This window comes from Acipenser ruthenus, chromosome 2, assembly GCF_902713425.1.
Source record: "Acipenser ruthenus chromosome 2, fAciRut3.2 maternal haplotype, whole genome shotgun sequence".
NCBI classification, from domain to species: Eukaryota; Metazoa; Chordata; class Actinopteri; order Acipenseriformes; family Acipenseridae; genus Acipenser; species Acipenser ruthenus.
Genome location: NC_081190.1, coordinates 20649471 through 20664832, shown reverse-complemented (window position 1 = coordinate 20664832; position 15362 = coordinate 20649471). Strand labels below are relative to the sequence as shown.

The following is a 15362-nucleotide window of genomic DNA, read 5'->3' as shown; positions in this document are numbered from 1 at the left end:
TTGAAGTTTGTTCCAGAATTGCCAACAAGAAACCTGCAGCTCTCTGAGGCGTCAGGGAATACAAGGAATGTCCTTTTAATTGTTTAAGAAACCTAGATTAGTTACCAATAGCCTCATTTGCCTGCGCACAATAGGTCTTGTCTTTTTGTGTCACAGTGTATGTATTAAAGGGGAAGTGACAATTTAGATCAAATTATTAGGCCTATGTTTATTGTTGTATAACACCTTGTTATCAGAACTAGAAAGACTTCTCATTACAACCAAGCTGCTTCTTGGTAATAAAATGCGTTTATCATCTGTTACAGTTAAACAGAGCCCCATAATGTACTATTACTCAACACAGAGGATTAGGAATGGTTTGTCTTCTTCCAGGTCTACTGCAGTGCATATCTTTTACTTTCACCAGGCATTCCATCTTCAGGCATCTCTCATCGTCTTGCTCGCTGTAAATCGTAAGCCTCCGTTCTGTTGTCAATTTGGAGGCAGCTAAGTTCCAACAGATAGCTCAGCAGGTCTATTACATAGAAAGCAATGAGGCAGCTCATAATGACAGCTAAGGCTTCTCATTTTCTGTATCATACTTAGAAAATTGAGTTTTCCTTTATGGAGCTGGAAATGATCTCTAGCCTTGCAATCACATTTCTACATGACAGTGTGATCCTTTTTTTACAGCAATAAGACCACTACTCCTGACAAGGAAGGAATGGGAGATTCTTCAGAAATGGGGTCCAATCATTGTAACACATGACAAAGACTGTAATAAAACATCTTATTGAAAACTGGACATAGCATAAACTTTTGTAGCATACGAAATGTATTTTATGAAATACTGCTTTTCAAATGAAGCTACAATCGTGACCCCTTTCCAAAGTTGTCTAAGCTGTTTATAATATACAAGATATCACATTATTTTTACATACAATTCCCCATTTATACAGTTGGGTTTTTACTGGAGCAATCTAGGTAAAGTACCTTGCTCAAGGGTACAGCAGCAGTGTCCCCCACCTGGGATTGAACCCACGACCCTCCAGTCAAGAGTCCAGAGCCCTAACCACTACTCCACACTGCTGCCCATATAGTGACAGGGCAGAGGCCCTGCACACTGGGAAAATGTGTATTTTGTGGCTGCTTTGCACAGCCACAATATAATTGTTTAATTGACAAAGTGTTGTTTGCTGTATTAATGTAATTAAGCACACCTGCTAGTAATCAAGGCAGGTGTATTTAAGCAGGTCTGTAAGGTGTGTCAGGGTCTGTGTTAAGGCTAAGGTCTGAGAAGAGGCCTGTGTGGTTCAGACCTGGAAAGGGATGTGTTTCATTCTTGTAAATTATTGGTTTTGGTTGCTGGATAAACGGCTGAGCTGTCTAGTTGGAGTTAGAACTTGGGTAAAGTTTAGTAAGCACTCCTTGGAGAAGTTAGGCTTTTGTTTGTTTTTGTTTTGCATGTAAATAAATATACAGGCACCGTCCTGTTTACACCTCATCAGTTGTGTGATTACTTCTTTTACACTCAAGACAGGGAAAGGGTCCCTGAAAGTGGCAAGCTTACCCGTTTGCCACAATATGTATATATCTTATTTTACAAAGGGCTCAGAAGTATTTATATTATGAATAATAAAGACATTTCTGTGAATGGTTCACCAGTTTGTGATTGTGTTTTTGATACAATTCACAACTCTGCTGCACCTTTTCAAAAAAGAAAATGGTAGTGAGCACTAAAGAAGAATCCACTATCATCAAGGCAAAAATACAAAAAAAGCTTTTAGTAGTACTCAGTTTTTTCCAACCTATTACAGGATTGAGGGGCAATCAAATCGGTCAAAAAAAAACAAAACAGTAATACACATTCTAAAGTTTATGCCTCGATATATGGGATATTTACGAAAAATTACTTCTTATACAACACTGCAGTTTTAAGAACACTGTGACTGGTTCTCCTTTATGTCATGCCATGGCATCATTAAACACAAACAATCAACACTAATTTGACTACATCTCTAAAAGCACAGCTACTCTGTATTCATATTCTTCAAGGCGGTGGGACATAACACTACAAACACATTTTTGAAGAATGGGATTTGTTTTTTATTATTATTTCATGCCAATAAAAATCTTGATCTTCAAAGCAGGTCAAGGGTAGATGCACGAGATGTACAGCTCAGGAACATAAACATGCTTAGTATCAATTGACACTTATGTTAATTTATTTTGCCATGTATTTTAGTACTTAAAGTGAGGGACAGATTGATAGCTATAACTTGCAATCCCACATCATTCATTCATCGGTCTCTCTCAAGCAGAGACTACATATTGGTTTTGTGATTTTGTATTTGGAACTTACAAATGAGAACACATGACAGTGCTTTGTGTGTGGGCCAGTGGTTAAAGCAAAGGGCTTGTAACCACAAGGTCCCCGGTTCAAATCCCACCTCAGCCACTGACGCACTGTGTGACCCTCAGCAAGTCACTTCACCTCCTTGTGCTCCGTCTTTCGGGTGCGATGTAATTGTAAGTGACTCTGCAGCTGATGCATAGTTCACACACCCTAGTCTCTGTAAGTCACCTTGGATAAAGGCGTCTGCTAAATAAACAAATAATAATTATTATATATATATATATATATATATATATATATATATATATATATATATATATATATATATATATACACACACAGTACTGTGCAAAAGTTCTAGGCAGGTGTGAAAAAATGCTGTAAAGTAAGAATGCTTTCAAAAATAGACATGTTAATAGTTTATATTTATTAATTAACAAAATGCAAAGTGAATGAACAGAAGAAAAATCTACATCAAATCAATATTTGGTGTGACCACCCTTTGCCTTCAAAACAGCATCAATTCTTCTAGGTACACTTGCACACAGTTTTTGAAGGAACTCGGCAGGTAGGTTGGCCCAAACATCTTGGAGAACTAACCACAGTTCTTCTGTGGATTTAGGCAGCCTCAGTTGCTTCTCTCTCTTGTAATCCCAGACAGACTCGATGATGTTGAGATCAGGGCTCTGTGGGGGCCATACCATCACTTCCAGGACTCCTTGTTCTTCTTTACGCTGAAGATAGTTCTTAATGACTTCCACTGTATGTTTGGGGTCGTTGTTATGCTGCAGAATAAATTTGGGGCCAATCAGATGCCTCCCTGATGGTATTGCATGATGGATAAGTATCTGCCTGTACTTCTCAGCATTGAGGAGACCATTAATTCTGACCAAATCCCCAACTCCATTTGCAGAAATGCAGCCCCAAACTTGCAAGGAACCTCCACCATGCTTCACTGTTGCCTGCAGACACTCATTCGTGTACCGCTCTCCAGCCCTTCGGCGAACAAACTGCCTTCTGCTACAGCCAAATATTTCAAATTTTGACTCATCAGTCCAGAGCACCTGCTGCCATTTTTCTGCATCCCAGTTCCTGTGTTTTCGTGCATAGTTGAGTCGCTTGGCCTTGTTTCCACGTTGGAAGTATGGCTTTTTGGCTGCAAGTCTTCCATGAAGGCCACTTCTGACCAGACTTCTCCGGCACCAGGGTCCCACTGTTTTCTGCCAATTCTGAGCTGATGGCACTGCTGGACATCTTCCGATTGCGAAGGGAACTAAGCATGATGTGTCTTTCATCTGCTGCAGTAAGTTTCCTTGGCCGACCACTGCGTCTATGGTCCTCAACGTTGCCCGTTTCTTTGTGCTTCTTCAAAAGAGCTTGGACAGCACATCTGGAAACCCCTGTCTGCCTTGAAATTTCTGCCTGGGAGAGACCTTGCTGATGCAGTATAACTACCTTGTGTCTTGTTGCTGTGCTCAGTCTTGGCATGGTGTATGACTTTTGACAGTAAACTGTCTTCAGCAACCTCACCTTGTTAGCTGAGTTTGGCTGTTCCTCACCCAGTTTTATTCCTCCTACACAGCTGTTTCTGTTTCAGTTAATGATTGTGTTTCAACCTACATATTGAATTGATGATCATTAGCACCTGTTTGGTATAATTGTTTAATCATACGCCTGACTATATGTCTACAAAATCCCTGACTTTGTGCAAGTGTACCTAGAAGAATTGATGCTGTTTTGAAGGAAAAGGGTGGTCACACCAAATATGGATTTGATTTAGATTTTTCTTCTGTTCACTCACTTTGCATTTGGTTAATTGATAAACATAATCTATTAACATGTCTATTTTTGAAAGCATTCTTACTTTACAGCATTTTTTCACACCTGCCTAAAACTTTTGCACAGTACTGTATATATATATATATATATATATATATATATATATATATATAAACAAACAGTCAAACAGTACTTGATTCAGTCAAGCAGTTATAAAAATAAATAAATAAATAAAAAAGTAGGGCAAGCCGTGAAAGCAATCCTGTAGAGAAAATGCATGGTGCCACAGCATTTGGTCTATTATTGCAACCTTTTCTGTAAAATGTAGAAATCAGCCCATAAAATCAGCCAATAAAGCAGCACTGGAAGGAACAAAGGCAAAAATAATAGGACACCTACTGCTCAGTGCATTTACAGTAAAAGGAGCTTTGCTCAAAATGCCTTCTCCTCCACTAGCTTACCTTCTGTTAACAATCAGCAACAACAAAAAAGACCAACTGTACTGACGATGAAATGCCATATTTATAAATGGACCCAAGGCGTTATTTTTTTCTGATACTGTCATATTACAAAAAGGTTTTGCTGGTTTGACTCAAATACAAACATGGTTCTTTCTACAAAAATCTTACAGCAGCTAAATTACAGTCCAAATGTTATTTAATTACATATACCATATTTTGTATCAATATTCTATGTATTTTTAAATCAAATAACCATGACATTACAAAATGAGTCAATTCATTTTATTTTGTATGTACCTTTTGAGTAACTTTTTTCTCTTACTTTAGTTTGGGATTAAGAAAAGGATGATTCATTTAACATATAACATTTCATAACAAAATAATAATAATAAATCAACACACTCAGTGACAATGACTGCACTTTGAAGTTATTTTGATGTTAAATCTTTGATCACCTTTCTAAAATCGATTAACATTCTGTCATTTGCAAATACAGTGCTCTATGTGTTATATTATACATTTTGGCCAAGAAAGGGCATTTAGTACAGTTTCTGCTCACATAAATACTGTCGCTGGATTTTTTTCTGGACCAATATGTTTATCCATATTATATATTACACAAATTCACACTACTATTGTACTCCATTCACAATGTCCAGTGAGTAGACACAGCTGGACTAACAGATTTTAGGTCAGGGCCATGCAACTGAAAAGCCACAGGTTATTGTGGCTCACGCAAGTAGCCCCCCCCCCCTTTTTTTTTTTTTTTTTTTTTTTTTAACTCCTTGGTAGGCGCAAGGAAGAAATGATTAAGGTTCAGAAATCAAGAGGACCTGGAACTGGCAATAAAGGGGGTCTCGCTGAAAACAGCTTTAGATTCCAACGTGTTCAGAAGGTATGGTGTGCCAAAGAAAGCGTGAGACAGAGAAGGAGACAAAAGGTCAAGGCTGATAAAATCTGAATCTTCCCTTTAAATGGGATAGACAGAAAAATATTCCCTGCACAAAAACAACAAAATATTAACAGGAAACACAGTTTAGGGGTATGCTGTACCCCAATATATATATATATATATATATATATATATATATATATATATATATATATATATATATATATAATGTATTTTTAAAATCACCAGCTACAATAGCCATACAGTACATTACATTTTATAACATTTTCTAATATGAAACTGCTTCAAGATCTTTATCTCCTTGCGCCTTCCAATAGCGATTTTCATCTCAGAGGGTTTGTGAGAAATTTCTGTAACAGCCTTAGCATGCCTCCTACTTGTAGAGGTAATGAAATAGCTATTTCTCTCTATTCAAAGCCTTCAGGAAGAAAAGCAGGGGCTGAATTAGATCTGCTGTAAAACTACAGGTTAAGGGTCCAAGCTATTGTCACCTGTTTTTTTTACTGTTGTTAGATTTGTAGCTATGACTCTTTAACTATAAGAGATTACAGGTACATGTCACACATTAAATGAATGTGCACACACTAGGCTTTCATTAAAAAAAGTGAAATAGTCTGAAACTCACCCCGTTCAATATAGATAACAAAAAACAGAGAAAAAGAGAGATGCTTTTTAGAAATAGCTCATATCTGACAGTGCAAAATGAAACTTCAACATGTAGGGAATATGGAAGAAAAAAAACTGGACAAATTATGGCCACCTATACAAAAGGGACACTTAAAAAATAAAAAATAAATAAATAAAAAACCTTCAAATTCTTCATCCCAGGCACCCTGATCATGTGCACCGTGGCTTGAATAGCCAGCAAGGTGGCAACCAGGGCAACATAAACACAAAAAAACAAATATATATTTATTGGAAAATAGGTCCTTGTGCCTTCCATGTCGCCATTTCTCTTATTTTGTAAAGATTTTGTGTGAAAATGTTTGTTTACTGCACCGAGGTAGGTCTGTCTTCAGCCCAGCAGCATCATTCCAAAACACTCACATTCAAGGCTATCTCCTAATATGGTCATCTACCAGAAATACACAAGTAGGACCTTGTTTTAAAAGCCTGAATCTTTAACTACAGTAGATATTTTAGTCTGGCCACATCAGTATATTTTTTGCCTTTCAGTCTCATTTAAGTGTGCCATTACAGAAGAAAAAAATGCTTCCAATATGTATGAAATTGCTTTCTGTTTGTATATCAGCGCACTACTCGCATCTCCAGGATGATATGGAAGAGGAAAGCAACGCCTGTTGACACACTAATAATAACCTGTGGAACACGGAGCAGTTTCTCCTCTGAGATTGTGAATAAAAATAAATGACTTTCAAGTACAACACATAACTTATTGCTATTTCAGACTGAAATGCTTTTGGCAATCATAACTTTTTCTTCTCTCAGTAAACTGACAGAAAACTTCTGCAGGCTCAAAAGTCGAAGTAAATCATGTTTATATCAGACACAGCATCGCAGTGCTCTGCTTTCTGTGTTACAGCATTGCCACGTTCCTTAAACTGCATCTAAATGACATGTAAACCATGTAAGCCATCTTCACAAAGCGTCTCATCCTTGTAGTAACATTAAAATGGTGCCTGTGGTCTGGGTCCTATTCCGACAGGTTGACTGCTCTGCTTGCTTAAAAGGTTACAAAACACTAGAGGTGTTTAGAAGAAACACATTTACTGTATCCGGTGTTGTCGGTATCGTACAGTTATACATATTTAATACACGGTAATCCTAACTGTTCTCAAGCTTCTCAAGCTTCAGTTGCCAGAAGAAAGAGCTTCACAGTGTATCCAGATCATGCTTCCTCCTGCAACAATGCTCATTTTCTGTTCCCACCGTAGCCATTAATTTCAAATCAGGTCATCAGCATAGCTGCAAGAAGGAGCGGGATCTGGATATACTACTGTATGACACACACAAGACTGATCATCTATTAAAATAAATCAACAGTGTTTTTTTTTTTTCTACCATTATAACTTGTACTGTATGTGAATTCCTTTGCATCACCAACGAAAGGTCAAAGTATTGAAGTTGAAGTGTATTAGCTGTGCCTGAGATGGTAATTCGTTATTAAAGCCCTCGGGATGTAGGTTTTTTTTATACTCCAGTTACTGCATCAATAATACATTGTTCAGTTTCAGGTTCAGTTTCATCCTAAGGTAATACATAAATATAAATGTGAAAAAAAGACTAAAATAAGCGGATAATCTCTTTAGTTTTCAAGCCGTAATTTGAATTGTGTGGCTCAAAAGTCAAGTATGTTGTACTAGAAATGTAACACATGTGATACAGACATTTTATTAAGCAGGGAAGTGTAATAGACCTTCATGTTGTCAACAGCTGATAGGTTACAGGCATATGTTAAAATCGTAATATATAAAGAAGAACGTTTGTCTGTCTGTCTGTTCCTTTATGCATTCGGACCCCGCAGGAGCCAGTGCAACCAATCTTTGCATGGCCTCCTCTTTCATCCAGGGGAAGGTCGAGGGCTATGTTTGGATCCAAAATATTGACCCCCGGGGTACTTTATTTAGTAAGCCCATTGCTGGATCACTACAATAGCCATGTATCTCAAATTAAAGAAACCCCAAAAAACTAAAAAATAAATAAAAATAACAAAAATGTAAAAAAATTTAAAAATGGCAAAAACCAAAAAATTGTTAAAAAAAAGGGAAAGGGGTCCGAGTGCATTGTGCGACACCCAAGATCGGTAACTTATAGGAAACCATAAGGCTACCGTTCCCCAAATTGTCATGCATGAAATATTGAATTTCCCCAGGCAACGCTGGGTACTTCAGCTAGTACATTATAAAAGAGACCAACGCTTCAGCTATGAAGTCTGCAAATGCCGTAGAAACTATACTTCTGAAATTCTGAAACCCACTTCAGGAGTAAAACTGCATCAGTGCCTACAATGTGAAGAAAGAGATGAGAATTGTCATAGCCAAAAAAGACCTGCAGTGAGACTCCAGCAATGCTTTGTGAAGAATTCAGGGGCACAATCTCTTGTGAGGACTCATTTGTCCACAGCGATGGACTGACATATGAAATGGAAAAGGCAGTAAAAGCTCTGGTGCCAGTGATGGTACTGGTATCAGTAAACGGTCAGGGTCCTGGATGATTCTAGGCCAATGTGTCTGGAGGCCATAGTGTAGTGTGGATAGTAGCCATCATGCACTTAGCAAAAAGCTAAACGCTGTCATAATGATTTTTGCAAGGATGTAAGGAGCAGAGTCAAGCCCCTCATATAATTCTCCTGCAGTTTGCAAAACACAGATGGGAAACAGAGCGGCTGGCGCTGACACTGAACATTTCTGGGCTAGAGACATAGAAATCTGGTGCCACTTGGAAGTATAGTTCCTGCACTGAAGACTTGTCAGAAGACACAGACCAAGGCAATGCAGATTGGCTGGCATCAATAAAGAAACAGTTCTGCAAAAACCTACTCAGTCCAGCACTCAAATCTGGATGGACCCCATAAATCCCGGCTTCTCAGGACTCCAAATTAGAATATCCTCAACTTCTGAGAATTCTGCCGATTCCCAAACCACTAAAAGAGGTATCTTGTCTATGGTTGTAGGGAAAACCTCACAATGCTATATCTTCTTAAGAGTAGCCGTGGCAAAACGCTTTCAAGACTGGATGCTAGGTAGTGAAAATGCATTAGTAAGGGGTACTGATCCCTGAAAGATCATTTTAATATGCATAGCTCTCTTGTTATGTTATGGCTCAATAACTCACAAATTAAATGAATTCACTGCTGGACCATACTGACAATACATTTTAGAAGAACTGTACAGTAGTTTTATTGAACTCTAAATATCTAATTATCGATCTTCAATTCTGATATGTAACAAAGCAGTGTAGAAAGTATTGTCTCACAGCTTCAGTATTGTTTTTGGCAGCTTACTTAAATAATATACATAATAATAAAGCTGTGTACTTACTGTTCATAAGCCACTTCTCTCACGTGATTTTTTAAGAATATATTCTGTGGTAGATAGGTACTATGCAGGTGTATTTTCTTTATGATGCAGTAGCAATACGGTACGATCTTGGCAAAACCGAACATGCAACACCATTGTTTTGTTTAGCACTGGGACAAATTACGCAGCTTGAATTAAAACGTATTCTATACACGTCACAAAATTTATAAAATGATAGTATAGAAACTACCATGCAAATGAAACCACTGCATTAATGAGGCGTGAAATAAATAAAAACCATGCATTACTAAACTTTCTTCAAATTATTGTTCAAACTATTTTCTTGGAGGGATCTGCTGTTTGCACAAAATCTCACCCGGAGTTTATGCTGTACTGTAATCCTAGAGTTTATACACATGCTGCCGTAGTATTGCTTAGTGCCAATTGGTTTAAATGCTAAATGCCAGCACCCGCACGGCAATTGGCTGCAACAGTTGCTGCATCACTGACTTGCTCATTCATAAACTAAAATTATCAGGGAAACAAACAAACAAAACTCCAAAACGCCAGTGTGGCTCACCGCTGGACAAACGGTGAATAAAAAAACGTGCCGATACCGTGAACTCGGTAATCATGGTATAGAAAAATGGTTGCGGCTTCAAAACCATGGCAGTTTATACGCGGTTTACCATGAAACCGGTATACCATGAGATATGTCATCCGTAGTACAAAACTAAACCAACCAGTCCACCAGGGACAATTTTCCAACAAAAGTTTAACACATACCAAAAGGCAAGCTCAAAGTCACTACTTATTCAGTTAGAATTAGAAATGAAATTTCTAAATTAATCTGGATGAATACATATTTTACATTTACAGAGATTATCAGATGCCAATAACACTACATATACAAAATGTTAGGGTTTCTGCAACATCAAATAAATAAAAAAAAATACATGTTACAATAATTGTGGTTAAGATAATAAGCAGGTTCAAGCCCAAATAAACTCAAATGTAAGCATGCAATGACTTTCACTGAACTGTTCGTGCCGATGCCAGCAGTTGCTTGATTTGCAATGGAAAAAAAGACCTGTGACTTTCTAAAAAGAAAAGAGAGAACAAAGCACAAACAATAACAACAAATAAAAAATGCTGTTACTGCAGGACCTTCTACAGGGGTTTTAAACACATTGATTGAGAGAGCCAGAGTCGACAGTAGGGTTTTATATTCTAATCACAAGAAACAATATTGGTGGAGGGTATTTATAAATTCAGGTTGGAGGTTGGATATGCCTGCCAAGTATGACCCACTTGTTTTGATAAATATTTTAAGGAAACCTCTACCAAGCGTCAACATGCAAAGCATAACACTGAGGTCTATTTAGTTTAAACAGCAGGGGGATATGAATAATGATATTTTCTAATACTATTTGAGGTTGTTTTGATCCGCTGCCACAGACCAGAGGTTCACTACAAACCCATACTGAATTAGGAATTTTGGTTCAGCCCTCTGATTGGGTGAGTTCATCCAATAACAATGCAAGGAACTTGTAGTCCAATACTTTAGACATTCTGTCTCCTGCAAACACCTACAGTTAATCATATCAGTGCTCACTGTAAAATGAAAACCAAAAAAACAAACCATATCAACCACAATTACTGGGAAGTTTATCAGAGGGTCAAGGGGCATCGCTGCAAACAGCCTACACTAAGCTTACTATAGGAGACTATTATCTCTTAAGGTTCACTGTATCAAGGTATTTAATATGCAAGAGGTACAAAGAGGAATAAAGCATCCAGTGCTTCTACATGAATTCACTTGTTGGAGGGTAGTGTATTTTTAATTGTGTTGGAGGCTCATCTACAGTTCTTGAACCATATACTCTAATAGTACACCGCTCAAGTAATGTACAAATTAGTTGTTGAATGTTGCTTTTGACATCAAATAATCTACTACCATACCTTGACAACAGGATTCAGTAGCACCACGCCCGACTTCTTTGTAATAACTTGCTTTGTTGTGTAATGATGTTCTATGAGCTGAGGAATCGTTGGAAAGCCAGTGCCTTCAAATCGATACTGATTCTGAGGAATTTGAGTATAGAAAAAAAAAAAAACTGTTTAACATTGATAAGAAAAAAAAGATATTTTCAGTTGCAAAACAACAACGGATCAGCCAGAAGTAACATTTGTGGGGTTTCATTGTAGAACAAAGGAAGAATTCCAATGAATGGGTCATTATATATCAAGATCAGAGTTATCAAACATTTATAATGGGTTACGTATTTAATATATTTGAACAACACCCATGTTTTTTTAAACATTACAAGCTTTACTATCAACACAGTATTTCTGTTACAGCCTTTTGTTGTTCTAGGTAAAGCTTGTATTTACTGGCCAGCATGTTTACAACTGAAGTGCTAATATAAAGCATATTCTGTAGCAATACTGACCTATTCTCTACTGCCAATGCATACAAGCGACTAATGGAATGAGGTCATACTCTTCCCACAGTGCTTTGGGCCTCAGTAACTTTAGTGACGGCAGCATTTCAGTAATTGTAAAAGTCAAGCGATCAAAGTTTAAGGGCCTGATTCATAAAAGTTATCCATGGTAAGATTCAACTGTATTATGGTTCACCTGTATTTAGCAAACACCTGTAAATAATACCTTCCTAATTTTATATGCAACTTTTTCTGAATTGTATTTATTTTTGTGATCAAAATAGAAAATGTATGTTTGCTTAACATTTTTTTTTTGTGTGTGTGTGTTAATGTGTTTGTGTACAAACTCTTGACATTATGTACGACTTTCAAAGCACTGTCAACATGTTTTTGATGGATATTAAACTATTGAACTCTTTGAGGTTGTATAATACCTCCAGGCCAGTGCCTCTGCAAAAACAATGACTATGATGATACAGATGGTATAATACAGCTGTACTGGTGTTCTTACGACATCAACACTGGCCTAATGTGTTTTCCAGATACATGTTTATTGTGCAGAAGTTTTTTTATAATAAAAATTAACAAAGCTTTGATATTTCTGTACCTCAGTAAAAGTGTCTTTAGGACTAATCTGCCTTTGTTTGGCAAGCCTCTGGATTCCATCAACCACCTTGTTTTAAGGAGTCGTGGTTGATGTAATCCAGGGTGATTCCCCAGCGCTATAAAATGTTCCAGTCCAGTTCAGCTAATTGTCAATTTATTGTGAACTTTTTAACACTTTTTTAACACTGCATGGTTGACAATGATACCATTTCAATTATTTCCATAAAACACAATAATACAGAAATATAAAAACATTATTATTCTGATCATGCACCTCCTTGTATCTTGTCCATTACTTACATCTGCGTACTGTATGATAAAGTGTCTTCGCTGTCCCTCTGAAAAAACAGAGAGGACATATTCACCCGGTTTGCCATGGCTTTCTCGGACCAAAAAGTCTCCCTGTTGCTTCAACAGCTCCTGAGCTTCTATTCTTGGGATTGCACCATGGTACCAATCCTGGTCTCCTAATGGTTTCTCGCTGGTTGGTATCACATCAAAGAACTGTGGGGAAAAAGTCAACACTGCATTTGCGTAGTACATTACATCTTGTTTCTTCTTACAAGGATCCTCTCCTGACATAAAGACAATAACTGAATATCGAAAGCAGTTTCACTTACATTAAAAAAACACAACAAAAGAAAACAACACACAACAGTAACTTTAACCATTGTTTGAGATCTTCTTGTATTCTACACGATTCAAAACTAAATGAGATACATCCTTAGAAAACAACAGACATTTTGGAGCAGATGACTGTACATAAAAAAGGACTGCCATGCCAGTTATATTTTAGTTGTCAACAAATTAGTGTACAACAAAATAGGGGTTTGCTTGTATACCACTGCCACAGTCCGGACCTCGAGAGGAAAACAAAGTCATATTAATAATAGAGCTCTACCAAAACTGTTACACGGGCGGCCTGACAGAAATTAATTGAGAGAAATAAGAAATATGTATCATGTGTTTTGCCTTGAACAACAGAACATTAACATAGCAGCTCTTAACCTCCTTTTTATACAGTTTTTGACAGCCAGAAGTAAATAGCCCAGTTTAGGTGTGCACAAACTAAGCTGCCAAACAGAGATCTCAATCTAAAGTCACAAGGTGTTGCTTTAGATTTGGGAAGGGAGTCAGAGTTGGGGGATACAGATGCAGGTAGGTCACTCCAAAGTACCCCACACTATCCAACACTGGCCCAATTTACAATGGAAATGTTATGTATAGTAATCAATGTTTAGTTCTTTATTTCTGTTATGGGAATGTAATAAAGAAGAAACCGAACTCTGAGTTTCTTTTTTTTTGTTCAACGTTCCCTTTTTTCACATTTATTTTATTTGAAGTGTTTATATGCAAGTCAAATTTGACGGTTTTAACTTGCTTGTTCAGCTAGAAAATGCATAAGTAAACTTCAGTAATGATATTACTTTATGAAAATGTGTCTTTTGCCACTTTGTTTATTGTGTAATACAGTATGCTTCACCATGTCGGGTAAAACACAAGCTGCTGTATTTTGTACTGTCTCTGGTAAATGAAAACTGTTACTTGTGCTATGTCAATGGCATGGAAAATATACAAGCAGTGTGTGTAGCTAATGCAATAAACAGTTAAGTGAATAACTGCATGTAGCAGCACGCCCTAACTTGTCATGCTCAATCCAAACACGATTTGATTTATTCCAGGATGTTAACTGTTATGCTAAATCTCATTACGAACCCTGATCTAAATGATACACAACTAATTAGAAGACTCTTGCAGCGCATCACTAATGCAACACAGTTTCTAACAAGCTCTTGACTTTAAACAGATCAGCTGGAAAAAAAATGTCTTTCTATAATAGGTGAAAAAAGCAAACAAGAACATTCATTATTAGCATGTCTTGGTTACAGTTACCCAAACTAGATGGTCTAATACAACCATTAGCAGTATTCGTGCTGCATTTAGTCTTCAAAACCAATACAAGCAAAGCAAGAAAATGTATTGAAAACCAGACTGTGAATTACCTCTGGCTGCAGATTGTGTTTGCTTACATATTGTCTGCTGAAAGCATGCATGTTCAATTCAGTGCTGCCCAAGTGTAGAGAAGTGAGAGTCTATACACTTAAAAAAATGAAAACATTTGAACATGCAATACATTCCGCACAGAATCATGGGTGACGTGCTATATAGCAACACATACACTGTACTACTCATATTTATTGTTTTCACTTTAAAAACATGTCTGTACCACAGCTCTGTTGATATTAGGGTTAAGAGGTTAACCTCCCTTAGCGTTTACAAGACACACATTGCTTTACCTTTACTGTATCCCTTGATTATTTTGAGAAACATTTTATTTCCCAGCCATTTATAAGGATGTGTGGACAAATATATCAAGAAATGACTGCAATACATAACAGATGGGATACAGTAAAGGTAGTGTGCTTCTTGTCAACACTAGAGTCTTCTGTAACTATTCAACCCCAAGTCTAACACCAACTGACGAATGTTTCAGCCATATGTCTTCTTCAGTGGAGATTCAACTGATGCGTTTCTTATTTATATGGCGGTGTATTTCCTAACCGCTCCAACTGCAGGCCAAATATTAAATGGCCAACAACCACCTTCTGTACAGCACTACAGCAATATGCAAAATAATGTCATCATTATAAAATGTGCACTCATGAGTTTCTAATTGAGAATACCATGGCAATTGTGCAAGCTACATTACTAGCAATTAGAAACAGTAAAAGATGTTCCTTCAAAATGATGCCCTTTTGGCTTTACAAAATCAGGGAAACCAAAATGACTCATCAAGCTGAAATGTTCCAGTCACTTTAGCCAATCACTGAATTCGTTCAGCTG

At 37.2% G+C, this 15362-nt stretch overlaps 1 protein-coding gene across 3 annotated transcripts in view; it reads right to left on the bottom strand.

Annotated features, from left to right (window-relative positions):
• LOC117409278 (tyrosine-protein kinase Fer) overlaps window positions 1-15362 on the bottom strand; it is a 103302-nt gene that overhangs the window by 44020 nt on the left and 43920 nt on the right. For all 3 annotated transcript variants that reach the window (XM_058991640.1, XM_058991630.1, XM_058991644.1), the window contains 2 exons: window positions 12819-13022; window positions 11431-11553 (listed from right to left, as the gene is read on the bottom strand). In XM_058991640.1, coding sequence (XP_058847623.1) covers window positions 11431-11553; window positions 12819-13022 — 327 coding nt within the window. The remainder of the gene's footprint in view (window positions 1-11430; window positions 11554-12818; window positions 13023-15362) is intronic.